Here is a 24,664-nt window from a genome sequence, read left to right as displayed (position 1 = left end):
TGGAGCCAATGAGGATTTACCAGTGAAGTGCTGAGAGCAATTACTCCTCCTGCAAGTCCCCATCAAAGAGAAGACTTGAAACGATCTCTACTTTCGTGCCAGTCAGTCATTTTCACAGTTGACTGCAAAGCTAAAACAGTGAACACCAACAGCGGCTTCACACGTCTGCCTATCTGATGTGAGGCTGCATTTGGTCAGCTAAGTACTGTGAATTATGTTCACAGCTGAATCCACCTGCAGCTGTGGACAAAGAAGCAGAAGATCTCTAAAGGCTCAGGGGCATTGCATTTCCTTTGACAACAAAATACCAAGTCTTAAAGTAGTAGAACTTTGCATGGTAAATCCAGAGACCAGGGAATCTCCGAAAAGAGCAGAAATTGTAATTATGTAGTAGGGAACAAAAAGCAAATGTGGAAGTAAGGGATGTTGGTATTTAAAAGAAAATGTGTCCACAAGACTGAAATGCTGTAGCTTTCTCTATTTTTTATGTTTTTCACATAAAAGCCAAAATTGCTGTGTTAAAGGAAAAGTATGCAAAGCTGGAAAAAATTTTTTATAAAATGTGTGGAGCTTTGACTTGTCTTAACAACATCTTTGTAAAGGTGGATAAGCCAATTTCAGACATTCTTGAATGGAACAGTTACATTTTTCCTATTTTTGAAAGCAATCTTCTGGGAGGTGTTCCAATGCCCTCTCCTAGCCTAAACTGACTCTCCTGTCATTGCTGTCAGCAGTGACAAGACTACCACTCAGTACGAATTGGCTGGGATTATGGTCCTGCTTGTCTACTTTTATTAACTGACATTCTGGATAACTTATGCACAAAGGAGTATTTTTCTTAGGTTGTTTTTCTTTTTTCCCCTAAATGTCTCATTATAATGATTCTTCAGAATCTAATGAGTTATGATATACTTTCTTTTGCTGCATACATGCAGTCTACTGCAAATCCACCTACTTCCAAATTAAGGGAGCAAAGCAATAGAAGCGGTTTTCAGTAGAAAATTTCTGTCAAAATTTAAAGGGGGTTACACAGGTCTACAAGATTATGCTTTGTTACAGAAGGCCATTCTGAAGATAAAACCCAGAAACGGAGAGATGTGAATACAGTTTTGGGAAGTAATACAGGTGGTTTACTTGAACTGCTGTTTATAACAAAGTGGGTTTTGTGTGTACTTTCTTAAGACTGACAGAGATACCTAGCTTCTACTGTTGCCAGCACTGCTGGGGCTTATTGCTCCACATAAAACTCTCCAGCTGGCGAAGGGCCAGCATGAGGCTCTATAGACTGATTACCTTCTTTCTGAGGAGGTACATACACGTATCTTTAGTGTCCTTGTGCTACCTTCTGAGGCAAGGTGAGAGCACAAGCCATGCTGGCTTACCTTATGTGTTAGGGAGTGTTGTTTGAGATGGTGGGGCTGCACAAACTCCATGCCACATTCAGTGCAGATGTACGGGCGGATGTCTTTGTGCTTCATCATGTGGTTTTGCAGCTGACTTGGGTACTGAAAGGTCTTATCACATTCAGTGCAATTATACTGTATAGGGCCACGGTGGGTTGTTAAGTGTCTCTTCAGCTGGGCCAGGGTTGGGAAGTCCAGACCACACTCCACACAAATGTTCTCTCGGCCACTCTCGTGCTTAGACTCATGTGCTTTTAGCTCACTGGGGTAGGCAAAACCTCTGCCACAGATCCTGCAGTTGTAAGGCTTGATGTCACTGTGTTGCATCATGTGTCTCTTAAGGTGACTGGTTTGAGTGAAAGCCTTGTGGCACACCTGGCACTTATGTGGCCGAGTGCCCTGGTGTGTCAACATATGTGTGTGCAAGTGGCTCAGCTGCTTGAAAAGCTTGCCACATCGGGTGCAAGCATGTGGCTTAATGCCACTGTGCCCCAAGATATGGGTGACCAAATTGTACTTGGATGTATAGGACTTCTCACACATGGGACATTGCCAGCGTTTCTGTTCACCCCCCACATCAACATAGTAACTGTCATCTATCTGAAGGTTGACATCTACTCTTTCCACTTTCTGTTTATTTTCACCACTTTCTCTTACTTCAGCCTTCCTGAAGGGTGGCTCTGGAGGTCTTTTCATCTGAAATGGGTTCCTGAAATGAAAATTTGGTGGCACAATAAAAGGAAACATTAATCCAGGATGGACTTTAGGATAATAAGGGTAAGGAGGCTGCATGAATGCTGGGCTACTAGGCCATGCCATGTTAGGCTTCACTGGTTCTTGCTTAATGGGTTTGGCTCCAAAGTGCTCCAGAGTTCTACAGAACTGAAAACCGAAGTTGCAGAGGTCGATCATCTGGGAACTGTACTTGGGCTGTGCTGGCTGTTGGAACACCAACGGGAGACTGGAAGAGCCTATGTCATTGTGATCTCCAGGTCTGTCTGGTGGTGATGAGGAACCCTCAAGGACAATAGAAGGAGGCATTTTTGTTGGCATGCTCTTGCGTTTTCGAGACCCTCCTTCCAAGGATCCCTGGAATGTTTCCATGTCTCCAAGAGGAGGAGGGCCATAGCGGAAATGTGAGAGGTGTGGTCTGAAGTCTTCACCAAATAGAGTCGTTCGCTGTCGCTTTGTAACAGGGCTCAGTGGCTGCAGGTAGCGGGAGAAGGGAGAGGCTTGTGTACTGTTCACATTAAAACTCATTTCTTCATTCTTCATCATATTTGATTTTTTCTGTGTTGCCCAAATTCCTTAAAACAAACAAAAAACGAAATCTCTTTATTTCTCCCTATTCTCCTGGGTTTATTTTTTTTGTCTATTTTACTGTTTTGGATGTTGTTGGGTTTTTTTAACTAAATGCAACTAAGATTGTCTTAGGCCCATATAAAACAAAGCCCTTTTAAAGCTGAATTATATTGGTTAGTGAAGAACAAAGAAGCTTTGGTCTTCTTGAGGTGGGATTGGTGGTTTAAATCAAGTTTGACCCATACAACATCTTTGCAATATAAACATGCTCTACTGTGACACACTACTCTGTAGCTGAATATATATGACAAAGTTTCTGCTTAATTTGATTCAGACAGGCTATTTGTGGGCAAAATCCTGTCCTTGGCCGTGCATGCACAGGCTCTAGAAACTGGCGGTGCATCTAAAGGATATGGCAATCCAAACAATAATGTGCACATTTATTATGGTTCTGACATGAAAAGCCAAAGCCAAAAAATGTTAAAATTCTTTGTGTCATTAACATGCGCTGCTGTGAGAGAGAACAATGGCCAAGCGATCTAAGGACACTGTGTACCATCAGGTTTTGCACCATGTTTCCTGGCTTCTCTCACTTTGTATTGTAATAACAAGGCGGACATGAATTTATTTTCTTTGTTTTAATCCCAGAGATATTTACCTGGCAGATTTGGGGGAGGAAAGACCTTTGATGACTCTCCAAATTACATTCAGTTTTATAGAGTTAATCTAGGGGGGGGTGTGTGTTTCTAAATAGGTGGGCAAAATCTCCACTATAAAGCTAAATATAGAATTAATGTCAAAAACCTCCCAGGTGTTCAGAGACATTGACACCTAAGAATGCTCCAAGCATTTCTGGTGCTACAGTGTGACAAAGCAGATTAATAATTTTCTTCTAGCAAAATTTTATGTTCCACTGGTCATGCAGGGAACTTCTCTTGAGTTTGGGGTTCAATTGAAATATTGGTTATGAATTTTGGTTCATCATAAATAAGGCTGCTACCTTTTGCCTTGGGTCTCTAGAATCACAGAGTCATAGAATCATTTAGGTTGAAAAAGACCTTTAAGATCAAGTCTAACTGTTACTGTAGCACTGCCAAGTCCACCAATAAACCATGTCCCTAAGCACCACATCCACACTGTGATTCAACCACTCACCACTTCCCTGGGCAGCCTGTTCCCATGCTTGACAACCCTTCTGGTGAAAAAAAATTTCATAACATCCAACCTGAACTTCCCCTTATGCAACTTCAGGCCTTTTCCTCTTGTCCTATCACTTGTTACCTGGAAAAAGAGACCGACACCCACCTCACTACAACCTCCTTTCAGGTAGTTGTAGAGAGCAGTAAGGTCTCCCTTCAGTCTCCTTTTCTTCAGGCTAAACAACCCCAGGTCCCTCAGCTGCTCCTCATAAGACTTGTGCTCGAGACCCTTCACCAGCTTTGTTGCTCTTCTCTGGAGGCGCTCCAACACCTCAACGTTTTTCTTGTAGTGAGGGCACCAAAACTGAACACAGTATCTGAGATGTGGCCTTGCCAGTACCAAGTACAGGGGGACAATCATTTCCCTAGTCCTGCTGGCCGCACTATTTCTAATAAAAGCCAGGACACCATTGGCCTTCTTGACTGCCTGTGCACAATGCTGGCTCATATTCAGTCGGCTGTTGACCAGCACATCCAGGTCCTTTTCCACAAGGTAGCTTTCCAGCCACTCTTCCCCGAGCCTGTAGCATTGCATGGGGGTTGTTGTGACCCAAGTGCAGGACCCGGCACTCATCCTTGTTGAACCTCATACAATTGGCCTTGGCCCATTGATCCAGCCTGTCCACATCCCTCTGTAGAGCCTTCCTGCCCTCAAGCAGATCAACATTCCCTCCCAATTTGGTGTCTGCAGACTTACTGAGGGCGCACTTGATCATATTCAGATCACTAATAAAGCTATTAAACAGAACTGGCCCCAGTACTGTGACCTGGGGAACACTACTTGTGACAGGCCACCAAATGGATTTAACTCCATTGACCAAACTCTTTGGGTCCGGCCATCCAGCCAGTTTTTTACCCAGTGAAAAGTGTACCCCTCCAAGCCAGTTTCTCCAGGAGAATGCTGTAGGAAATGGTGTCAAAGGCTTTGCTAAAGTCTAGGTAGAAAATATCCACAGCCCTTCCCTCATCCACTGAACGGTTCATCTTGTCATAGAATATCAGGTTAGTCAAGCAGGACCTGCCTTTCATAAACCCATGCTGACTGGGCCTGATCATCTGGTTGTCCTGTACATGCCATGTGATGGCACTCAAGATGATCTGCTCCATAACTTTCCCTGGCACCGAGGTCAGACTGACAGGCTTGTAATTTCCCAGATCCTCCTTCCAGCCCTTCTTGTAGGTGGGTGTCATATTTGCTAACTTCCAGTCAACTGGGACCTCCCCCATTAGCCAGCACTGCTGATAAATGATGGAAAGTATCTTAGTGAGCAATTCCACCAGCTCTCTCAGTGAGGATCCTTATGAATACTTAGGTGGATTTCATTCAGCCCCATAGACTTGTGTGTGTCTAAGTGGTGTAGCAGGTCGCTAACCTTTGCCCCTTGGATTATGGGGAGGGGACAGGGAAGTGATCGTCCCCCTGTACTCATCACTGGTGAGGCCGCACCTTGATCACTGTGTTCAGTTTTGGGCCCCTCTCTACAAAAAGGACATTGAGTTACTCGAGCGTGTCCAGAGAAGGGCAACAAAGCTGGTGAAGGGTCTGGAGCACAGGTCGTACGAGGAGCGGCTGAGGGAACTGGGGTTGTTTAGTCTGGAGAAGAGGAGGCTGAGGGGAGACCTCATCACCGTCTACAACTACTTGAAAGGAGGTTGCAGAGAGCTGGGGATGAGTCTCTTTAACCAAGTAACAAGCGATAGGACAAGAGGGAATGGCCTCAAGTTGCACCAGGGAAGGTTTAGACTAGATATTAGGAAGTATTTCTTTACAGAAGGGGTTGTTAGGTGTTGGAATGGGTTGCCCAGGGAGGTGGTGGAGTCCCCATCCCTGGAGGGGTTTAAGAGTTGGGCTGACATAGCGCTGAGGGATATGGTGTAGTTGGGAACTGTCAGTGTTAGGTTAATGGCTGGACTAGAAGATCTTCAAGGTCTTTTCCAACCTAGATGATTCTGTGATTCTGTGATATGGGGACTTTATTCTGTTCCTTGTCTTTGTCTTCCAGCTCAGGAGGCTGGGTCCCCCAAGAAAAACTGGTCTTACTATAAAAAACTGAGGCAAAGAAGACATTAAGTAGCCCAGCCTTTTCCTCATCATTTGTGACTATGTTTTCCCCCACTTCCCATAAAGAATGGAGATTCTCCTTAGACCACCTTTTATTGCTAATGTATTTATAGAAACATTTTTTATTGTCTTTTATGGCAGTAGCCAGATTCAATTCTAGCTGGGCTTTGGCCCCTCTAATTTTCACCCTTCATAACCTTACACATCCTGTAGTCCTCCTGAGGGATGCACTTACGTGAATGTGTGTGTGTGATAGTGTGTACACACTATCCAACCAGGCAGAGATTAGTTTGGAAAACTAGATATTTTTCCTCTGTCACCTGTAACATGTTGATGGTATTTAAAACACTGTTCTTTGGAAGTGCTGGGTGGAGAGCATGAAGATGGTTGGAGTACTAAAGACACTTCTGTTTCTTTTTCAGGAATCTCTGTGCTGGATGAACCTGTTTCTAAAGATAGATAGAAGCACATCTCTGACCTAGTTAGACTGTGGACAAGAGAAGGCATCTTAAAAACCTGCTTGCAAAGTGTTCACTTCCTTCTAACAGGGTAGACTGTGGAATTATGTTTGAGATACTGTGTGAATCCAGAGGCTCAGTGACACCCTTTTAGATGGAAAGTTTAGACAAAGGGATCAATCAATGCTCAAAGGAGAAGTAGTATTGTAGGATCTCTAAACTGATGATTCAAAAAGCAACTATGATAGTGGAAAAGGCTAAAAAAAATTGCTTACGTCTGGGACAAGTATCTGATAATTACATATGACTTTCAGTCCCTAGCTCACTCACTGGAAATTATTTACATATATATATACACACTATATATACACTATGTTTGTGTGTGTATGTGTATATATGTAATATATATAAGTATGTATGTTCCATCAGAGAGGATTGTTAGGGAGCATGCATTCTGCTGTATTTTCTTGTCACCCTAACTCCCTGGACAAGATAAGGAACAGTTAGATCTTGAAGACTCTTTGGTACAAAGACTTGACTTATTAAAAAGGGAGAAGAGAATCCTCAGAATACCAAAAAAGACTCCACTTCTTTCCAAAAGGGCAAAAGTGGGTGTTTTTTAATTCATTTTAAGCAAAGTTAAACTCACACAGTTTGAACATAAAATGTGCGTGTAGACCAAAATTTTCCCTTCAAAGTATACGCCTGTGTCTCAAATATATTTCATCTTGTGTATCTGACTCTTTCCCAGCAATATGGGTATAAAATGCTTCAGAAAGCCCATAGCAATTGAGAACTCAGCTATGTTTTTTACTGCTTTTGTTGGATTATTGAAATGCTGCCAAAAATACACAGAAGTGACAGTGAGTTATGTCTAATTGCTCTTGTCTCAGCTGCTGGTTACTCCCTTCTTCCACAGCCTGTTTTATGCAAAATTTCAATCTTTCTGGAACATGGCAGAGGCTGTAGAACTGCTTGAAATTACCAGAAAGAAATAATTTCCTTGCACTACTAACCTTTGGCTGCTTTCAGTGAGTGTATGGGTTTATTCCACTGTCCACGGCTGCACACATCACGGGACCAAGCCTACAAGGGAAAGTGTTTAAACAGTTAGTGACTAGCACAATCAGAAAGATGCTATATAATCCAACAAAAGAGCACCTAAAAGGGGAGGAAAAGTACAGATTTGCATTCTAAATATGGATTACCTTGCTGCTTTTTTTTCCCCTTCAGTCTGCTAAACCCCATGATGTAGAAATTAATTGAGGAAAGATTAAATGTAGCCTGTCTTCTCATCTCCTTTCATGTCAGTAACAAACCCTTGCTAATTTGAATAGAGGCATGATCTTCACCTTGACCAGAACTTAACTGCATAAAAATGTGAGTCTGGAAGAAACTGTAGAAGACACTACAGATTTCACCACCATGTAAGAAATAGTTCAGGAGCAGTTCCTTCTTTAAATAACTTCAGTGGAGAACTTTAAAGCTTTTAATAGCGCAGTTCCCCAATAATTTTGTTCTATCTGACTCTGGAGTAGCTGATCTCATTTTAATACTCATCAATAGATAAGCAGGGGTGAATTAAAAAATTTTTGTTTTAAATATCTCCTAGGGACCTTTTGTGTTTCCTATATAAGAACTTTAAAATTTCTTTCTTTCTTCAGCATTTAGTATTTAAAATTTAATTCTATGTAGCACAGTGGTGTGTGATTCTAAACATTGACATTAGTTTAAACCTGGATAGATATTAAAAATTCTAGATTTTATCAGTAGTATTTCAGCTCCTCAGTTTTGAAAACTTGGTCAGGAAAGCTCACTGAGACAGAGGTTTCCACGCTGAATGGGCACTTAAACATAAAAAAACCCTAAACCTAGCACTCCAGAGCTTATTAAAAAGTTCATTTCTTTAGAACAAACTAGCATCCTCACAGTTTCTTTTGTTATGTAAATAAGTATATCGGGAAATACATTATTTTGAAAAATAAAACCACAAATTAGTTCTCTCCCTGCCCTTTCAAAAAAAGAAAAAAAAGGCAACTGTGAGTTCAGATAGCTGTTGAGGTATTTCCAAAATAGAGTATCTATGCAGCAGCTAATAATATTGTTGAGTTAACTTCCATGAAAGAGGAATACAGTTCAATACAGTATAAGAATTACCATTTACTTTCTCATTTCCACTCATATTTCTACAGACAAAGGATTTAAAAAAGTGTGTAAATCATGCTATTCATTCTACGAGCATATGCATTGTTGCAGTCTACAGTTAATATTCTGTGCTGAAGTCAACAGCAAATTTTCTTTAGACTTCAGTAGAACCAATATTCTGCTTCTTGTATGAAAGTGCCTTCTGTTTATAGACTAATAATAAGCCCAGCCATAAAAATGTGAGGTTGTGAAGTTTCTTAAGCTTAAACACTACTACTGCTGTGATTTTGCTCTTGGGCAACACAATGGTAAAGCCAGAAATGAGACCAAGATGAATGAAAGTGATATGTACCCTCTGACAAAGGGAAACAGGCTACTTTATTAGGAGGTTTGCACTTGTGTTTGCTATTTCAGAAGAAGATAAAACAGGGAAGTGTAGGAAGTCTAAAGGTGGCTGAGTAGGCTGAACAGCTTCCCTTAGCTGGAAAAGAAATTTCACGTTTAATTGAATATGTATGACTGTAGAAACCATGCCCTGTAAGAGTGCATTTCTGCTCTCCTCTTGGGGCCTGAAATACTGGCATCCATAAGGAAAGAATGAAATCAAACAGCTGTTTCTGTGTTGAATGTGATGAGGATCAGTGACAAATGACACACTATTACATTTCTTGAGCTAAAATTAAGGAGTTGAAGAGCTTCAGCCTGATTGAACAACCAGCAGGGGTTTTTTTCTGTCTCTGAACTTTGTAAACTCTTATTATATTAATGGCTATGATTATCTCAATAGGTTTAATGTGATCTCCTTTATTCAGTTCATATGTCCAAATAGGTTTTAGTTTTAAATCTATTCAGTCATACAACTGTTGAACTAAGCACCAAATTCTTTACTTAGTTTTCACTCATTTGCTATTTACACAAAACTTGCATCAGTCTCAAGATCTGACCAAAGGGGCTTTACTATGATGAACTCATCTCATTTCAGCAGCAAAACAGTGCTCCCTACCAAATCTACACAACTTGGAGCTATTTGTCAGACTTTGAAAATGCCGGGAATACCTGTACAAAAATGAATGTATCTGTTACTGGTATCCAAGTATTTTCAGTTAATACACATTTGATCCGTCCTTACACTGCTAGTTTTCTTCAATAGCAGCATGAACCCTCCATAAGCCACTTTTTTCTTTGCCTTATTGCTACCTCCAGTGTGTGAGTGAAATCATGCAATAATGTTGCCATTCACTTCCTTTTCAATTGGGAATTTCATAATTTCACAAAGTTGGAAAACAATTATATGGATGTTTTTAACCTGTAATTTTCAAGTGTATCTTGCCTGTTTTGCTGGTTTTATGAACTGTCTTGATAAGAATTTGGATTAGATGATACTAATGCGCTATATCTGTAAAATCTGCGCAGCTGCTTGTCATTTGTACAGTCAGATTTTTGTTTGTAAGTGCTGCCTTGGTGAATGATGCAGCAGTTCTACACGTGCTCAAAAGGTTTAGAGTTATTTCAATACTAAGTTCACTAGATATTGGCTCAAACTGCCCTTGTTATTCTATAATGGATTATTTGTGTAGTTTTTTTCAAGTTAAGGTATTTTGTTTACTCTAGGCTTGCGTGATTACCATTGTTAGAGGAGGGCAGAAGGTAAAAGACTATGTTCAAACCCACACCAGAACTTTTCTAAAATCGGTGCCAATCCTACTCTCTTATTCCTTAGAGAAGTCCATGTAAGGTGTGTTTTCCGTCCATGTTCTCCAGGCATAAATATCTACATTTGAAGCACACGAACTTGAAAAATCAACTCCATTAACATATACCGAGTGTGTGTTATTATACTTAAGCTGAGTATATAAACTGAGTACAGTTTTTATATAAACTGAGTATATGTTCGTAGACCCAGATCAGCCTTGAAGTCCTTATGCTACATTATTTGAAGCCAACCTAAATTTTAAATGAAGAAAGCACTTTTTCTTCCCCAGTGTGGAGCTGGGAGAAGACAGAAATTTGGACTACCGTGCAAAAATAAACATGGATTTAGGGAAAGTGTCCAAAATCATTGAGTGCAGATACTGATTAGGGAGACACAAATGTTGGGGAAGCCTTAAAAAAACAGACCTGAGCTGGGAGTAATAGCTATTGTGGAGTTTAGTCAAATATTTTCCAATAACACTTCTACAAACACTTGTTTTGTCTCTCACATGTGCATGTAGACCTGGTGTCAAATGAAGTCCATGATTTAACCATCAGCTTAATTGTCTTCTGAGATAAGGCTTCTTGTCCCATGCCTTTTATGAAACAAATATGTGTGTTTAAATGGAGAACACTATCAAGATAAAGATATTGCTATAAATATCTCTCTTCCCCTTTTGGATTACCATCATTAATAGAATTGGAATTGGAAAGAAGTAAACAATTGTTCATGAAAATGATCTGGAATGACTGAAAATGAGAAGTGGACGAGATTAGATCTGTTCTTCCTACATCAATACAATAGTACTGAGGAGCTCAGTCCCTTTTCACTTCTCCCTGGGAAATTACCTTCATCTGCTGGTATCAGGCTTCAGGATAAAACTTCTTCTTTCCATTAACAAATGTGGGTTTTTTCCTCAGCAAATGTTTGGTAAAAGAAAACTGATAACCTTGGTAATTCATCCTAGGACATAATCAGAGCTCACTAAGGCTTATAGAAAGACTTCCAATGAACCCTGAAAATAATCCTTCACAATTTTCTTTGTTATTTGTTATGGGTTCTGTTGTCCAGTGAGATATGAACCCATCTATGCCATGACCAAAATTTGATACTTTCAACAAATATATTGTATACATATGGAAATAGATAACTTATATCCTGAGACAATATGTTAACAGATAGAAACATTTGCAGACAAACTTAATGAAAACCATACAATCACACACTTAAGAAACTTAATTGATTAAAAATCTGACAGGTTTAAACAGCTTAACATGACATGGTAAACAGATGCAACAGGCAATGAACTTTCAAAGATATCTTACATATTAAATAAACTTTTTTTTTCTTCATTGACTCTGTTTCAACACGTCTTCCTTGTTTTATGATTGAAGTTTGATCATTTTAGATGTTGCTTCTGCTCTAAGGGCTCCCTATGCAATGCTAAGCTGCATTAAAACTGTCTGGGAGATGGCACCAATACAAAGAAATGGGTCTTGTCTCCGAAAAATGTGCAATAGAAATACCCTCCCTGCATTGTCTTTGTTATTCTCAAATTTTAACATTTTAACTTACATAATTTTTGTTTTATTTTAGCTGGTAAATACAGAAGCTTAGGAAACATACCCATTTGCCTTCATTGACTATGGAGTGGCTTTTGGAATCATCTTGTATATATGTGTAACTTGGTTTTGTACTCAGTTTTCAGGGACCAAGCACTATGTGGACTTTTAGAGGAGCATAGTTACTTTGGTATTTCTTGTAATAGAGAAAATGCTTTAAATAGCATAAAAATGAATGCACATTCACTTTTCCATAACTTACAGATCATTTTTGTTTTGATAATTATTGAGAGTGTTAAACTAGATTCTGAGATTTCCTCAGCCAAGTCTGAAGCAGTCCCACCACCCACCCTGCAAAAGCTGGGGCACTGCTTGCGGCATCAAATGTGCTCATAGAGTAGTTTGTGGCATAATTTGCTTGTCAGTGGTGGCATTGATTAGATTTTTTTTAAATTGCCTGTTGCTGTAGTGAGGTAACTGTGTTCTGAGTTTAGCGAAATGATTTGCTACCCTTCTCATTGCTTTTATGTGTGCTCTGTCCTTAATTTAGCAAAACCTTCACTATCATTGTCACTACTTTTCTGTTGCCTAACAAGACAGCAGGTGGAGGTCACAGAGCAGTATGGCTGGGTTAACCATTGAACATCTGCAATAGGGCCTTACTGGTAATGCCCCTAGCAGTACTTAAACCTCACAGACCATCTCTAGTCATATCAATGTACATATGAAGTGCCCTTTGAGTACAGTGTAGACTTGCTGCTGTTTTGGTTCTTTATTTCTCTTATCCTCCTTTCTCCTTTTTTTTTCTTTTTTCTTCCTCTTTGTGAGTTTTCTTAGTTCTTCTCTTATGTTTCCTTCCCTCTTCACTTCTCTATTCCATCTGTGGTTCACTCCCTCTCTGCTTCTCTATTCTATCTGCTAAAATGATCAGCTATACATAGATAACCTGGATAACAAAGTGGCTGTTAAATTCACAGGTTCTGAAGTGTTAGCTGTTTACACAAAGTCACCCCAAACTGCAGTTACACATGGTGGGAGCCTGCACAGCAAATTATCTGGTCTAAAATTGTGTAAGAGGACAAAGATTATATGTCCTCAACTGAGAATCTCCACCTGCCTGGTTCTCTGGTACCAACAGGGAATTCAAGGCTGCTTTGGGGTGGGGAGGAAGGCGGGAGGGAACAGCCATTTACCAGCAAATCTCTACCTCTGCATCCACAGCACAGCCCTGTCCCACCGCACAGCAGGGTGGGCCTGAGTCTTTCTTTTTCCGTCCACAGAAACGTGCTAAATGTAGCCTGAAACAGAGCTCTTGGTGAGGTACAGGAGGATGTAAAACCAGCCATATCAGCTCAGGCTTGTAGTGTACCTAACCCAAGATACTGGTCTTGTGAAGAATGTAAGAAACAAAGAGAGAGCATCATGACAACTTGCCAGCATTGTCTTCAGGCTTCCAGCTGTCTGTGGCTCAGAGTTTTCCTGATCCAAAGACGTTACATTCTGATTTTTTTTATTTCATGAAGGATGGATGTGGATAAAAGTTATTTAATAAATAAATAAATAAAAGTTATTTAATACAAAAATCCATCTTGTGGGCTGAGCGGCATACAAAGATAGGTACTGTGTCCAGGGTAAGTGAGATACCTCTGAGTGCTTTGATGGAGGGTCTTGTACCTCCAGAGATTTAGAGAGGAGCCAGGGCAGTGAAAGCTGCACTGTGCAGGACAGATGCCCACCTACGCTCTTCTCAACCTACCTCTCCCTGAAACCCTTCTATTTCTTCTCCTTAAAGTCCCCTGAAACCCACTGTGTACTGTAGGTTACGTCACTCGTGCCCTGCCTTCCATCTCTCCACCAAGTCCCTGAACAGCTGACCCTGTCCTGCTTCAATTTCTCACATCTTTAGAAACCATTATTTTGTCACTATAAAGATGGATAATTTTTGCTGGTAACCCTTTAACTGCATACTCTTTATTGGTTAGGGTTTTAAAAATGTACAATGTCTCTCTTTTTTCCCACCAAAATAGGAAAGCAAAATACATTCATATTTTGAATAGAAGTTTGTAGAATACACAGGGATGAACTACTGCCTCAACCACACTAACAAGTGTGTGGCACTGGGCTGCTTTTGAAGACACTCCTGTATCCATGTCAAGAGGAAATTGTCTTAGGTACCCCAGATTACTTTTCCTTGTTTTGAACACAAAAACACAAGACTGAGTGCTGAGAGCTGTTGTTCAGGAAATGAGTATAGGTCAGACTTTAGGTTGAGGATGTCCCTTAACAAATTGCATTCACCCATACTGGACCCTCAGTCCCTTCTTCTGGAGCTTTGGCACTGCAGAGAAGGGGTTACAAGGAAGCCTGACACTCTAGCCAAGCCTAAATGCAATCACTCAGGAGGATGATGTGCCTTTAACTTTCAGTAAACCTGGAGATGTGACACCTGAAGGGGAGCTCAGACCTATCTCTAGAGGGATGGAGTCTACAGCCCCTGATTGCCTTGTCTGACTTCTCTCTGCTCCCTGCCCCTTGGCACTTACATTTTTGTCTGTGTAATGGCCGAGCTCCAGCCAAAGGAGAGCAGGGTTACCCTCACAGGCTTTAGATAGGACAATTCTTTAAGAGGCTAGGGATGTGGGTCCAAACTCCTCGGGGGGGAGGAGGAAAATGAGTCAAAGTCTCCCACTTTGTGGCTTTATATTTTGCACTGAATTTGATGTTATTGGTGTACATTCAGTTTCATATAAATATTCTTACAGGACTGGGTCACCAATTTGGGTAAATTTGGGTACAGGTACACTGAGTTTCCAGACCCTGCCCAGAGTTCATGGCTGGCAAGACAGACTGGCCATGATGGTGACATCAGGAGCACATCCAGTAACAGACCTTCAAATGTGCAAAGCTTAACTGGTGACAGCAGACCAGATGAAAATGCAGTTTGATCCTGCTCTCACTGGTATTAACAATGGGTTAGCCAGCTCAGTTAATAATGCAATTAAACAATGGCAGTAATTCATCCTAAGTAACTGTCCTATTTCTCTCCCTGGCATCATCCATATTGTACTGAAAACATTATGGAAAATCTGGGGTGTAGCTGAGAACAAGATTTGGGATTTGGCTGTTATGAGGAGATGCCAATAAGACAAATTTCTTCCTCTTCATAGCTGGATAAGAAGGTCTCATGTCAAAGGCTGGAACCATGGATCTGCCCTTGCCTTTATAAAGCAGGTGGAGTCACTTTAATCACTGTTTATAGAAGTCCTATCACTCCATCCCTGTTTCCTGTCTACTTCCATATCTGGCACTGCAAATTAAAATAGCACATTTTTGGCGCCATAGGAATCCTATGTAATAAATAGCTTTTCCTCTGGAAAATTATCAGATAACACTAATACAGTTTTAGGATTTTTTTTCTCACCATACAGATATTGTAAGAGACAGGGTGAACTGAAGAACAAATAAATAATATAAAGAAGGATCTGGTAGTAAAATAGTAATATTGAATAGAGTGTAAAGTCCTTGAAAGAACGCTTTGGACATAATCTTCCCACCTGCAAAGCACAATCATTGAACACTATAGAGTGAACTGGAGACAGAATTTGAGCTGTACAATAATATTATTTTAAAACAAACAATGTAGCTATGAAGAACACCCAAAATGGAAATGATCAAAAAAGCATGCCCTGCCATAACCCTCATGTTGTCCTGCTTGGGCTGTTGTTTTGAAAGTAAAGCTTTCACTAACATTCATGACCTTTAAAAAGGAAATAGATTGAGTTTTCCTTCCTACTGTAGTCCCAGTGTCATTATCACCTCTATGGAGGCCAGAGAGATGGTCTGGTCTCCTCCCACCTCTTTGTTATCTTAAAGGGTAGCTAAGGGCCACCTTCAGCCTTGGTTCTTCAAGCCAGCCCGCTGGCACCCTCCTACACCATTAGCAGTTAACTGCACCTTCTGGGCATTACATGTGTAAAACAACAGGTACCTCAAAAAAGAAAGTACCAGGTAAAATGTGTGCATACTCTTGGAGAAGGGCCAAGGGAGAAGAGGATTGTATGGGAGAGTTTTCATATAAAGTCTCCAAAACAGTTATTTCAATGCAAGTCTATTTTTACTTAAACATGGGGGAGTATTATTAGTCTTCAGCAGGACCATTGCTTTTCATATTTATTTTGCATTCAATTCTTTGTTTCACACAATTCAAAACTCATAGTGAAACTGAAGGTTGCTGAAGTGGTAAATATCATGTGTTTCAGTAAGACATGATATATCCTACAAGAACTGAAAGAAGAGGATTTCATCCAGAAACTGACAGAATTTGGAAAAATATATCTGCTACTGAGTACTTCTGTTGGTGTCCAGTTCATTAAAAGTAGTTACCAGATGATACTTTCCTAACCATTTAGGAAAGATTAATAAATTTGTTTTCAACTGAAGTTTGAGCAGGATTCTTGCTGGAAAAGCTGCTTAGCTGAAAATACCAATTAATCCCTATTAACCTCTATTACTTACTTGAAATTAAGCTGGCTCATTAGTAATTTACACATTTCCCTCTGAACATAAGTTCGGTAGTAAACACAACAAAGCAGTTAGAGATGTCAGGAACATTCCTAGGACACCCTGTGTTTATTTCATTGCTACCCAAATAGAAAAAAATAAGAGCAATGAGACAGAGTTAAAAATTACTCTTAAGGCAAATTACTGTGGCATTGGAGGAAACTAATTTCAATATATCTGCACTGTGATCAGGGAGCTCTGCTTTCCAGACTGCCAGAGCATAAAATCTGTGCTAAAGCACTGAAACCGTGCTGAATATGTATCTATCGTACAGAAAAATTATAACCTTCACATACATCTCACAATTGCATTCAAATGAGAGTTAATTTTTAAAAATCAGTTTGTTTAAAGAGAAATGTGCTTAGTTCTTCAGTTCCAGGATAAAATGGATCTTTGACTGATCATATGAAGTGCCTGCAAAGAAGTCATTTAAGAAAACTTCCTCTCTGGCTTTGCCCTTCACCTGTGATGCCAAACTTGAATCTGCTCCTTGACTGAACAGCAAAAAGCAAAGTCTTTCCCTCTCTGATCCCCAAAATGCATCCTGCGTATTGCTCTTAATTATTTTGTTAACTTCTAGAAAGTTTTAAAAGTAAGCATTAGTTTGCAGCCAGAACTAAAGAAAATCTGAAATTTAAAACAAATTTTATATTGCTGGTGTGATTTTGATTAATTAGAAAACAAATCTCTATGTAAATCAACTAACAAGGAAAAATTCTTGAGGTTAATTATTTTAAACTGAAACAGATTTAAAACGCCATTTTTGCTGAATTCAATAAACTAGCACACATAGTGGGAATGACGGCTCAGACTTAACCAAATGTCATCAGCAGATACTGGAACAGAGACTAGAGCTACAAACAAATAAGAAATTTGTTAAAGGGGAAAAAAAATAAAGAAAAAGAAAAAACTAAGAAGAAAGTCAGCATAGTTTGAAATCTGAAATTCTGAACAATTCCCAAACCACTCTAGTACTGATCCTTCACTGTTAGTGATGCCAAAGTTCTGGCATACTATCTCAGTTCAGATTTTCATCACAAGAAAATGAAATGAAAAAAGCCATCAAACCAATGTGACTCTATCCCATAAATAAGAATGGCCAGCCAGCAATATAAAATGAAGTTTTATAAGAAAACAGCATATATATTAATATAACACTTTCTCTCAATCCCTGCCCCATCCCCTCCCCCACAATCATTCTATTCAGGGCTTTTTATCTGGAAAAATGTCAGGTGCCACATACAAAAACCTGGAGGATTTGATAGAAACTATTGTTGTGTTTTGGGAGGAATAACAGGCAAGGGTGTGGTATGGGGATGGGGATATTACCCAGGGGATAAATAGATTTGCGAATTATCTTCCAACTTACTGTCCTAACCACGTTCAGTGCCTTCCATTGGGTGCCTGTTCATGTATTTTGTCTGTGTCTAGTAGTGAATGCGGTAGTGAAAAATCCTAGCTGCAGTCATTATAGGGGATCCCAAATCCTGATAATTTGCCTACAGACTCCAGTGACATCTGTTCAATCGCATTTCTTTACCTGTGGCTTAAGCCAAATTTTTTCATTTTGTGGGACATGAAAAAATAAATTAATGTGTTTGGGATCAAAAGACTTTAATTAGTATTTTGATATTTCTGGCAGAGGGAAGAGGAGATACAGAGGATGAGTCAGCACCATTTCTCTGATGCATGTGACTGCTTTCATAGCATCCTGATGAAATGTTACCTACAGACATACAAAGTTATTCTGGAAACCTTGGTGACTTCATATTGTGAGTGCAGCATTATGCAGAAAAACTGTTTGATATAACTGCTGTGATTCCTTGTTGTCATGCTGCAGAAAAAATATTCTTTTCCTGCACCTTTATAAATGGATGGGTTTAGTTTCTGGTAAACCTGCGAGCACTTTGTCAACTTGCTCTTCCAGAAGGTCCTCTACAGCTTTCTGGAATTCCTATCATAGGACAATAGTTTGGGGCAAATACAGGGCACTCTTCATAGCCTCAGAAACCTGCGCTAGGGAAGCAATGCTGTGTGGGCTGATGCCTACCAGATGGTTCAGACAAGTTCTGCTGTTCCTTAGAAGCTGGCAAATGCTCTAAACTCAGATCATCCCTTTCCTTTTCACCTCCTGATATTGTTTTCATTATACATGTATTGTAAATACTTTTAAGTAGACAGGTAGAAAAGCATCCTACTACCTGGAAGTACTGTATGAAAGACACACCCTTTTCAAATAATGCTTTCAAATAATTTTTACCTGGGGCTGAAACACAAAGCTGAAACACTATTTGCTTTTGAAAGCACCTCAGAGAGAGGACTAAACCTGAAAGAGTAACTATATTCCAATGTGTTCTTCCTGGATATCTTTAGAGTAGGTATATTTAAGTTTGGTTTAAACCTAGTGTATTGGGTGTTTTTAAAAGGACATACTCTTTCCAATTTACAAAGTCTTTAGTAGCAGACCCAGTATAAGTCCCTCCACAAAACAAAAGGTCTTTCGTCACTGGAAAAAGAGTCTAACAGTTACATTGCAACCCTAACCAGAGAAGACTAAAGCATAAGTGGCTTTTGCACAGTCAGGAATAGCAACAAACCAGTGAAGAGGAAGACTGGAAGTCATCTTGTCCCTCCCAGAAAACACATTTGTGGCTTATCAGAGGGCCTGGTATCAGAATAAGCTGCTCCCAGAGAAGGGGCAAAGCCATGTGCTCACATCCCAGACCTGCCACACCTGCTCCTCCACCCTGGGACCACCGACCCGCAAAATTCTTTCCATGTGGACAAATTAGGTGGTTTCTATTCTTCATCAGGCCTCCAGACAGAGGACTGCATCGGTAATGCCTGCTTGCTGTGCATTAGTATTCCTTGTTGTACAGCATCATCTAAGAATAGTGTCTAAAAATCTATGACCCTTCTCATAACCTTGTTTTTGATTTCAAATCAGTTGTACCTTTCTCTAATTCATTAGCAAAAAGTGATGCTATCAATGTATGAGACTCAGTTTACCTTCTAGCTTTTTGTAATTAAATGAACCTTCGGATTCAATGAACATTTGTATCTTTCAATGTTCTCTGAATTCTAGTGCTGTTAATGAACATAAGCAGCTGGAAAGTTGGATGTTTCCAGGTTTACTTTTTATGAATATTGGCAAAGGGAAAATAAGTTTTCAGGAAACACACTTTTTATCCTAAGTTTTTTCTTCTAAGTCACATGAATTCATGCAGACCTACGAAGTAGAAGAAAAATGTGTCAGTGTTTTAACTTTCATAGTAGAAGAGGGAGAAAAGAGAAAGTTAATATCTTTTTTCATCCTTCATTCAAATAATTAATAATGTATCTTTCTAATATACAAAGGAGAAAATAAGGAGTGAACATTTATAAAAGCGCAAATTTTCCCATAATTTCTTCCTGTAACTTTCAAAGCATGAAAGTATTTTCTTTTAATATATGATTGCTTAGCTTAATAACTTTCAGTGGCATTAGAAGTCTGTACAATACATTAAACTTTGTTGTTTTAGAAGGAAAATGCTGTGTTTTGTTTATCAAGGTAACACTAGTATAGAACCATTTGGTTTACAAAACCAAGTCACAAAGGAATTACATTTGGAAGGAAGTAAAGCAAAGATTAAATAATATTTTTCACTGGGTCATTAGTATTTCAGAAGTCAGACAAGAAGGACTAGTCCCTGCCAGAAAGATATAAAGAAAAATCAGACAGCCAGTGCACAGTTCAATACATGTTTTAAATAACCAATAAGTATTAAATTAGGCCTCTTCACTGATGAAAATCTGAATAGCATTCATAAAATTCCACTGCATTTTAACAGCAATGGAAAGCTGTGGTCTCAGCCTCAAAATACCGGCTTTTCAGCAGAAAAAGGATAATCCAAAGTCTTTTTTTTTTCAGACTCGTTTCTTTCTTTTTAAAGGCTTCACATTATTTGTCTCTCTATAATTCTTTCTTCTCCGAGCTGACATTCAAGCTGACTTTGCAGTGGTCTTCTGGGATGGTAAAGTAGAATGGGGAATACCACTGCATTTCAGAAGAAAATGCTCACTTGGTTTTAACTGGTGGTCTACTTTTAAAAATCAGTTGGTGTATAAAATTAGTCCATCAAACAAATTAACAACTTTACAACTACCTGTAGCAGTCTACACAGCACTTGTAAGGTCTGTTTGAAGGACCAGTTTGTTTCATTTGTTTAATTACTACTGGGGAACACACATGAGTGCTCAGAAGCTATGCATAATTTCTTATCAACTAGTAAGAAGCTACTTTTCCTTACACATCTTTCCCTGACTTGTGTCCTTAAACCATGGTCACAGAAAATGTCTATTTCCTTATACAGCCTTTACTGCTTTTGTTTCTCATGGTGGTATTCTGCTGATATGTCGGGCTGAGTGGAGTGGTCCATCCAGATAGATGCCTTTCTGCATCATCAAGGCTTTGCAGTATCAAAGATCGAAAACAGTATAAGTGCTATCTGGGGTAATCCATACTACTCTGCCTTGGTATACAAGGCTTGTCTCAGGTTGCTACCATGACTCATCCCCCTGTGCTTCTCTCATTCTAAATCCTGCATATCTATCTGTCACTACTAGAAACGGCACCTAAAAGACATGCCAATATGTTCACCTGTGCGATGCACATCATGCCTCTCAGTCCACCAGTATCTGCTCTGAATCCAGATAGTCCTAAGGCAAGGCTTTTATTGATGTCTTTGTTGGAAAGAATGCAAAACTGATAAAAAACTCCTTAAAATTCAAAGATTCAAACTATCTCCTGGTCAAAAACCTATGCTAGAGATGCCAAAATGTTACTAGGAATGAAACTCAGTGCTACTATTCTGCATTCAAAACTCACATTCTCAAGAGTTTTCACCATTAAAGAAGATGGTCCTAACTGATCCTAAAAAAAAGGCAATTGACACTTACAGAAAGACTTCTATCAGTGTCTATGCTTTTTGAATCAGACCTGTTAACTTGGAATTTCCATGGGCTACAACTCGTTTCTGTAACATCTTTGCCATCATTGGTGTAGTTTTGTTTTTAATTTTCAGAACAAAAGTAAAATCCTACATATTCTCTTTTATTATAATTGAGAACAAATCAAACTGTAATAATGACTGTAAATAATTCTCTGGCAAAATACATACACTTACTGACCACTTATGTATGCTATATACATAAATATGTCTCTTAGCAATACAAACAATGACTTTAAGCAAAATAAACAGAGCCTCTCTCTTTTTATTCTTGGTTTATTGCTTCTTTTTTCTTTTTTTTATAACATTGAGGTAAATAATTGAAAATTCATTTCACAAATATTTAATTTGTGTCATAAACTGGTAGTAGATGTGTATTCAATCCAGCCTCAGACTATAACCTTCTCTGCTTGTAAATATCTCAGCAATGTGGGATAAGGATAACACATCAGCCAAAAATCTCCTCTTCCAGACACCTCTAGAAAGATATTAGTTGTGAGACAAATTACCATTATACTAAATCATGTTACAGTTATTCCAGCAATAAATTATACACTGTGAAAACAAATAAACTCCAAATGTTTGCAAAGATGTATTATTTGAAGGAAGAGTAAACCTGATGGGTGAAATTTAAGAATGAAGTTAAAAATTCAAGGTCTGTTTTTTACTGTCAAGTTGTTAAGCATTGCTTTAAAAATACTCTTTCTTTGTGCTCATTATTGGGGAATGGGTTTAAAAACAGCGTGTACTGCTCAGGCCACCTACTATGTATATGAACATATATTCTTATTTATGTATTCCAATCTCTCAGAGAAAGCATTTATCGTATACATGGTCCAAATCAAGAATACATTACTGTTTGGTATCTTCAAAACCAAAATCTATACCTAAAGGCTGCAACTGGCTCTTACCTATATGGCAAATTGAACCTCTGAACTAACCAGGTCAAAATTTACAGCTGATTGCAATCCAGACTAACACTCTGCGGTTTGAGCAAAATGCCACTATGGATACAGGGCTTATGAGGTTTTTAATGTTTGAGAGACTCCTCCTCTACTCACTTGAAGTAAAAAGTGGTTTTCCAGATGTTTGGCATGTAACTGTCAAAATAGCTGTCCAAATAATCTAATTTGTATCAATATTTAGTCACATAAAATATAAACCCAGGTATCCTGAGCAAAAGATGTGGCAAGTGGGTTTCATGTCAACATCTGGCATTTACTTGCTATTAGCACATGATTCTTTGTGGGTTAAATATAACCTGATAAACCTAATAATTGGTGCCAAACTAGACCAAGCTGCAACATTAAGCTACAGAGTTCGAGAAACAAGTTATTTCCACCTCCTTTGGCAGAACCCACTTGCTGCTCTTAAAGTGAAGGAAATCTACAACTTACCCAGAAATCAGGCTGAATTTGGGTAGATCACTCCTTCCTACAGAAAGATTTGCAGAAAGACACCAGATAGAGGGAGAAGAAAATCCTTTCCACTAGTTGGTTCAGTGAGGGGTGGGAGCAGAGGGCTGTCCTGGGACAGAAGCACAGCCCAGGTGCCCCAGTGGGAGCAGGAGCAGGAGCAGGAGCAGGAGCAGGAGCAGGATCGGGGCAGCTCGAGCTGCCTGCTGGCCCTACGCGATGCCTGCCCACCATTTGGAGACACTCTGTTCAGGCTCCAGGCACCCTGCAGAGGACCCAGCACTTCAGAGAGCTGCAGCTTGAAGAAATACTAGGTCAGAAGATGATCAAGCTCTTCTTCTGCAGAGAAATGGACACCTGTCCTAATTCTTCCCCCCACTTCTGCATTCTGCTTTTATAAAAGCATGGGGGGTATTTTTCTCTTCCAATATTTGGAACACACATTTGCATTCAATCACTCATTCGATGTGTCACTTCTGATCATTCTGATACATTTATGCCCAATGTGAAAGATATTATTGGTATGTACAACAATTGAAAAAACAAATAACATTTGAGTCCATCCTATTACTGATGCTGGTGATAAGCTTTGGTGTTACGTACTACACAACATGAACTTTTTCTTTTCTTTTTTCAAGTGAGAACCTGGAATTGTCTTACCATGTCTTAAAGGTCACTATTCCTAGACTAATCATATACACAGATGAGTAGAGATAAACATGTATAATCACAAACACAATACGATTTGAAGGAAAAAAAAGTCCTAGTAATTCTTCTCCCACTATAGCACAGGCTGGTGGGCTGGAGCAGGCTTCAGTAGTGGCAGATGATACATGAAATACATCAATTTGCATAGGACACAGCTCCTCTTTTTATTTCAGCAATGGCCCAGTGAATCTTGCTGAAACATTCAAGGTAAAGTTAGTGAAGTCTGTAATAAGATTCTGGTAACAGAAGCCGTATGTGCAAAATTCACAGCAGATTATGTTATGAATATTATCAGCCTCACTGGAAAACACTTTCTTGTCTGCGTTGGTTAAACTGTATGCTATTATCACCAGTATCTAAAAAGCAGACTATAGTTATCTATAGCATAAATATACTGCTTGTCAGTGCATAGGGTTACTATATTTTTATCAGTTAAATGTGTATCTGATTAATGCCTTTCCTTAACACAAAAGCATATATATTGTACTTCTAAAGAACTAACCATAAAAGCATTTTTACTTAACTTACCCGTTGTTGAAGCTGGAAGGAGTCTTGCCCTAAACTCTCTACCTGCTCTCATGTTGGTAAGTCTCTCTCTCTCCTTTCTCAATCTCTCTCCCTCCCCCCGTGCCGAGATTGCAGTAAACTTGGAAAACTAGCAGGGACAGTGTTTCAAATGACTTAAGAAAGAGAACAGGAACAATCATTTCGTTCTCTTTTTTTCAGATGAGTACAGTACCTTCAGAAAGAAGGAAGGAAGGGAGGGGAGAGGAAGTCAACAACCCTTTGCTTTCCTGCAAAAAAATAAGGAAACAGCAGATAGCAATCTCGTTTTCTCTCAAACAAAATGTTTGGAAAAATAAATATATCCAAAGCAAAAGGAATTCCTCAAGTATTATATCTGCATTATTGGCTTCATAAAATGTACTTTAGAGTTTGCTATGTGCAACTACATGAAATGAATTTCCGAAGTAGTGGGTAGAAATAAGACACCCATGTGCAGAACAATTAGCCATAAGCTTGCACAAATAATGCAGGCTTTTACTCTAGAGAAGGAGCAACCATAGATGTATACACATATCTTGTTTCCATGGTGATATAGGTACAAAAATTCCTAAAACCCCTCTTCACTGTGATCATAAGAAAATAGCATATTAGATATTTATAGA

General features: G+C 39.3%; 1 protein-coding gene across 1 annotated transcript in view; it reads right to left on the bottom strand.

Annotated features, from left to right (window-relative positions):
• Nucleotides 1-24,135, bottom strand: part of ZNF366 (zinc finger protein 366) — a 38,983-nt gene extending 14,848 nt beyond the window's left edge. Inside the window, exons 1-3 of the mRNA XM_074813157.1 lie at nt 24,024-24,135; nt 7,441-7,510; nt 1,383-2,710 (exon numbers count right to left, since the gene is read on the bottom strand). Coding sequence (XP_074669258.1) covers nt 1,383-2,681 — 1,299 coding nt within the window. The 5' untranslated portion in view covers nt 2,682-2,710; nt 7,441-7,510; nt 24,024-24,135. The remainder of the gene's footprint in view (nt 1-1,382; nt 2,711-7,440; nt 7,511-24,023) is intronic.
• Between the last annotated feature and the right edge of the window lie 529 nt (nt 24,136-24,664).

Source organism: Strix aluco, chromosome Z (assembly GCF_031877795.1).
Source record: "Strix aluco isolate bStrAlu1 chromosome Z, bStrAlu1.hap1, whole genome shotgun sequence".
Lineage (NCBI taxonomy): Eukaryota > Metazoa > Chordata > Aves > Strigiformes > Strigidae > Strix > Strix aluco.
The sequence above is the reverse complement of the archived record's forward strand: the minus strand, read 5'-3'. Positions and strand labels throughout refer to the sequence as shown.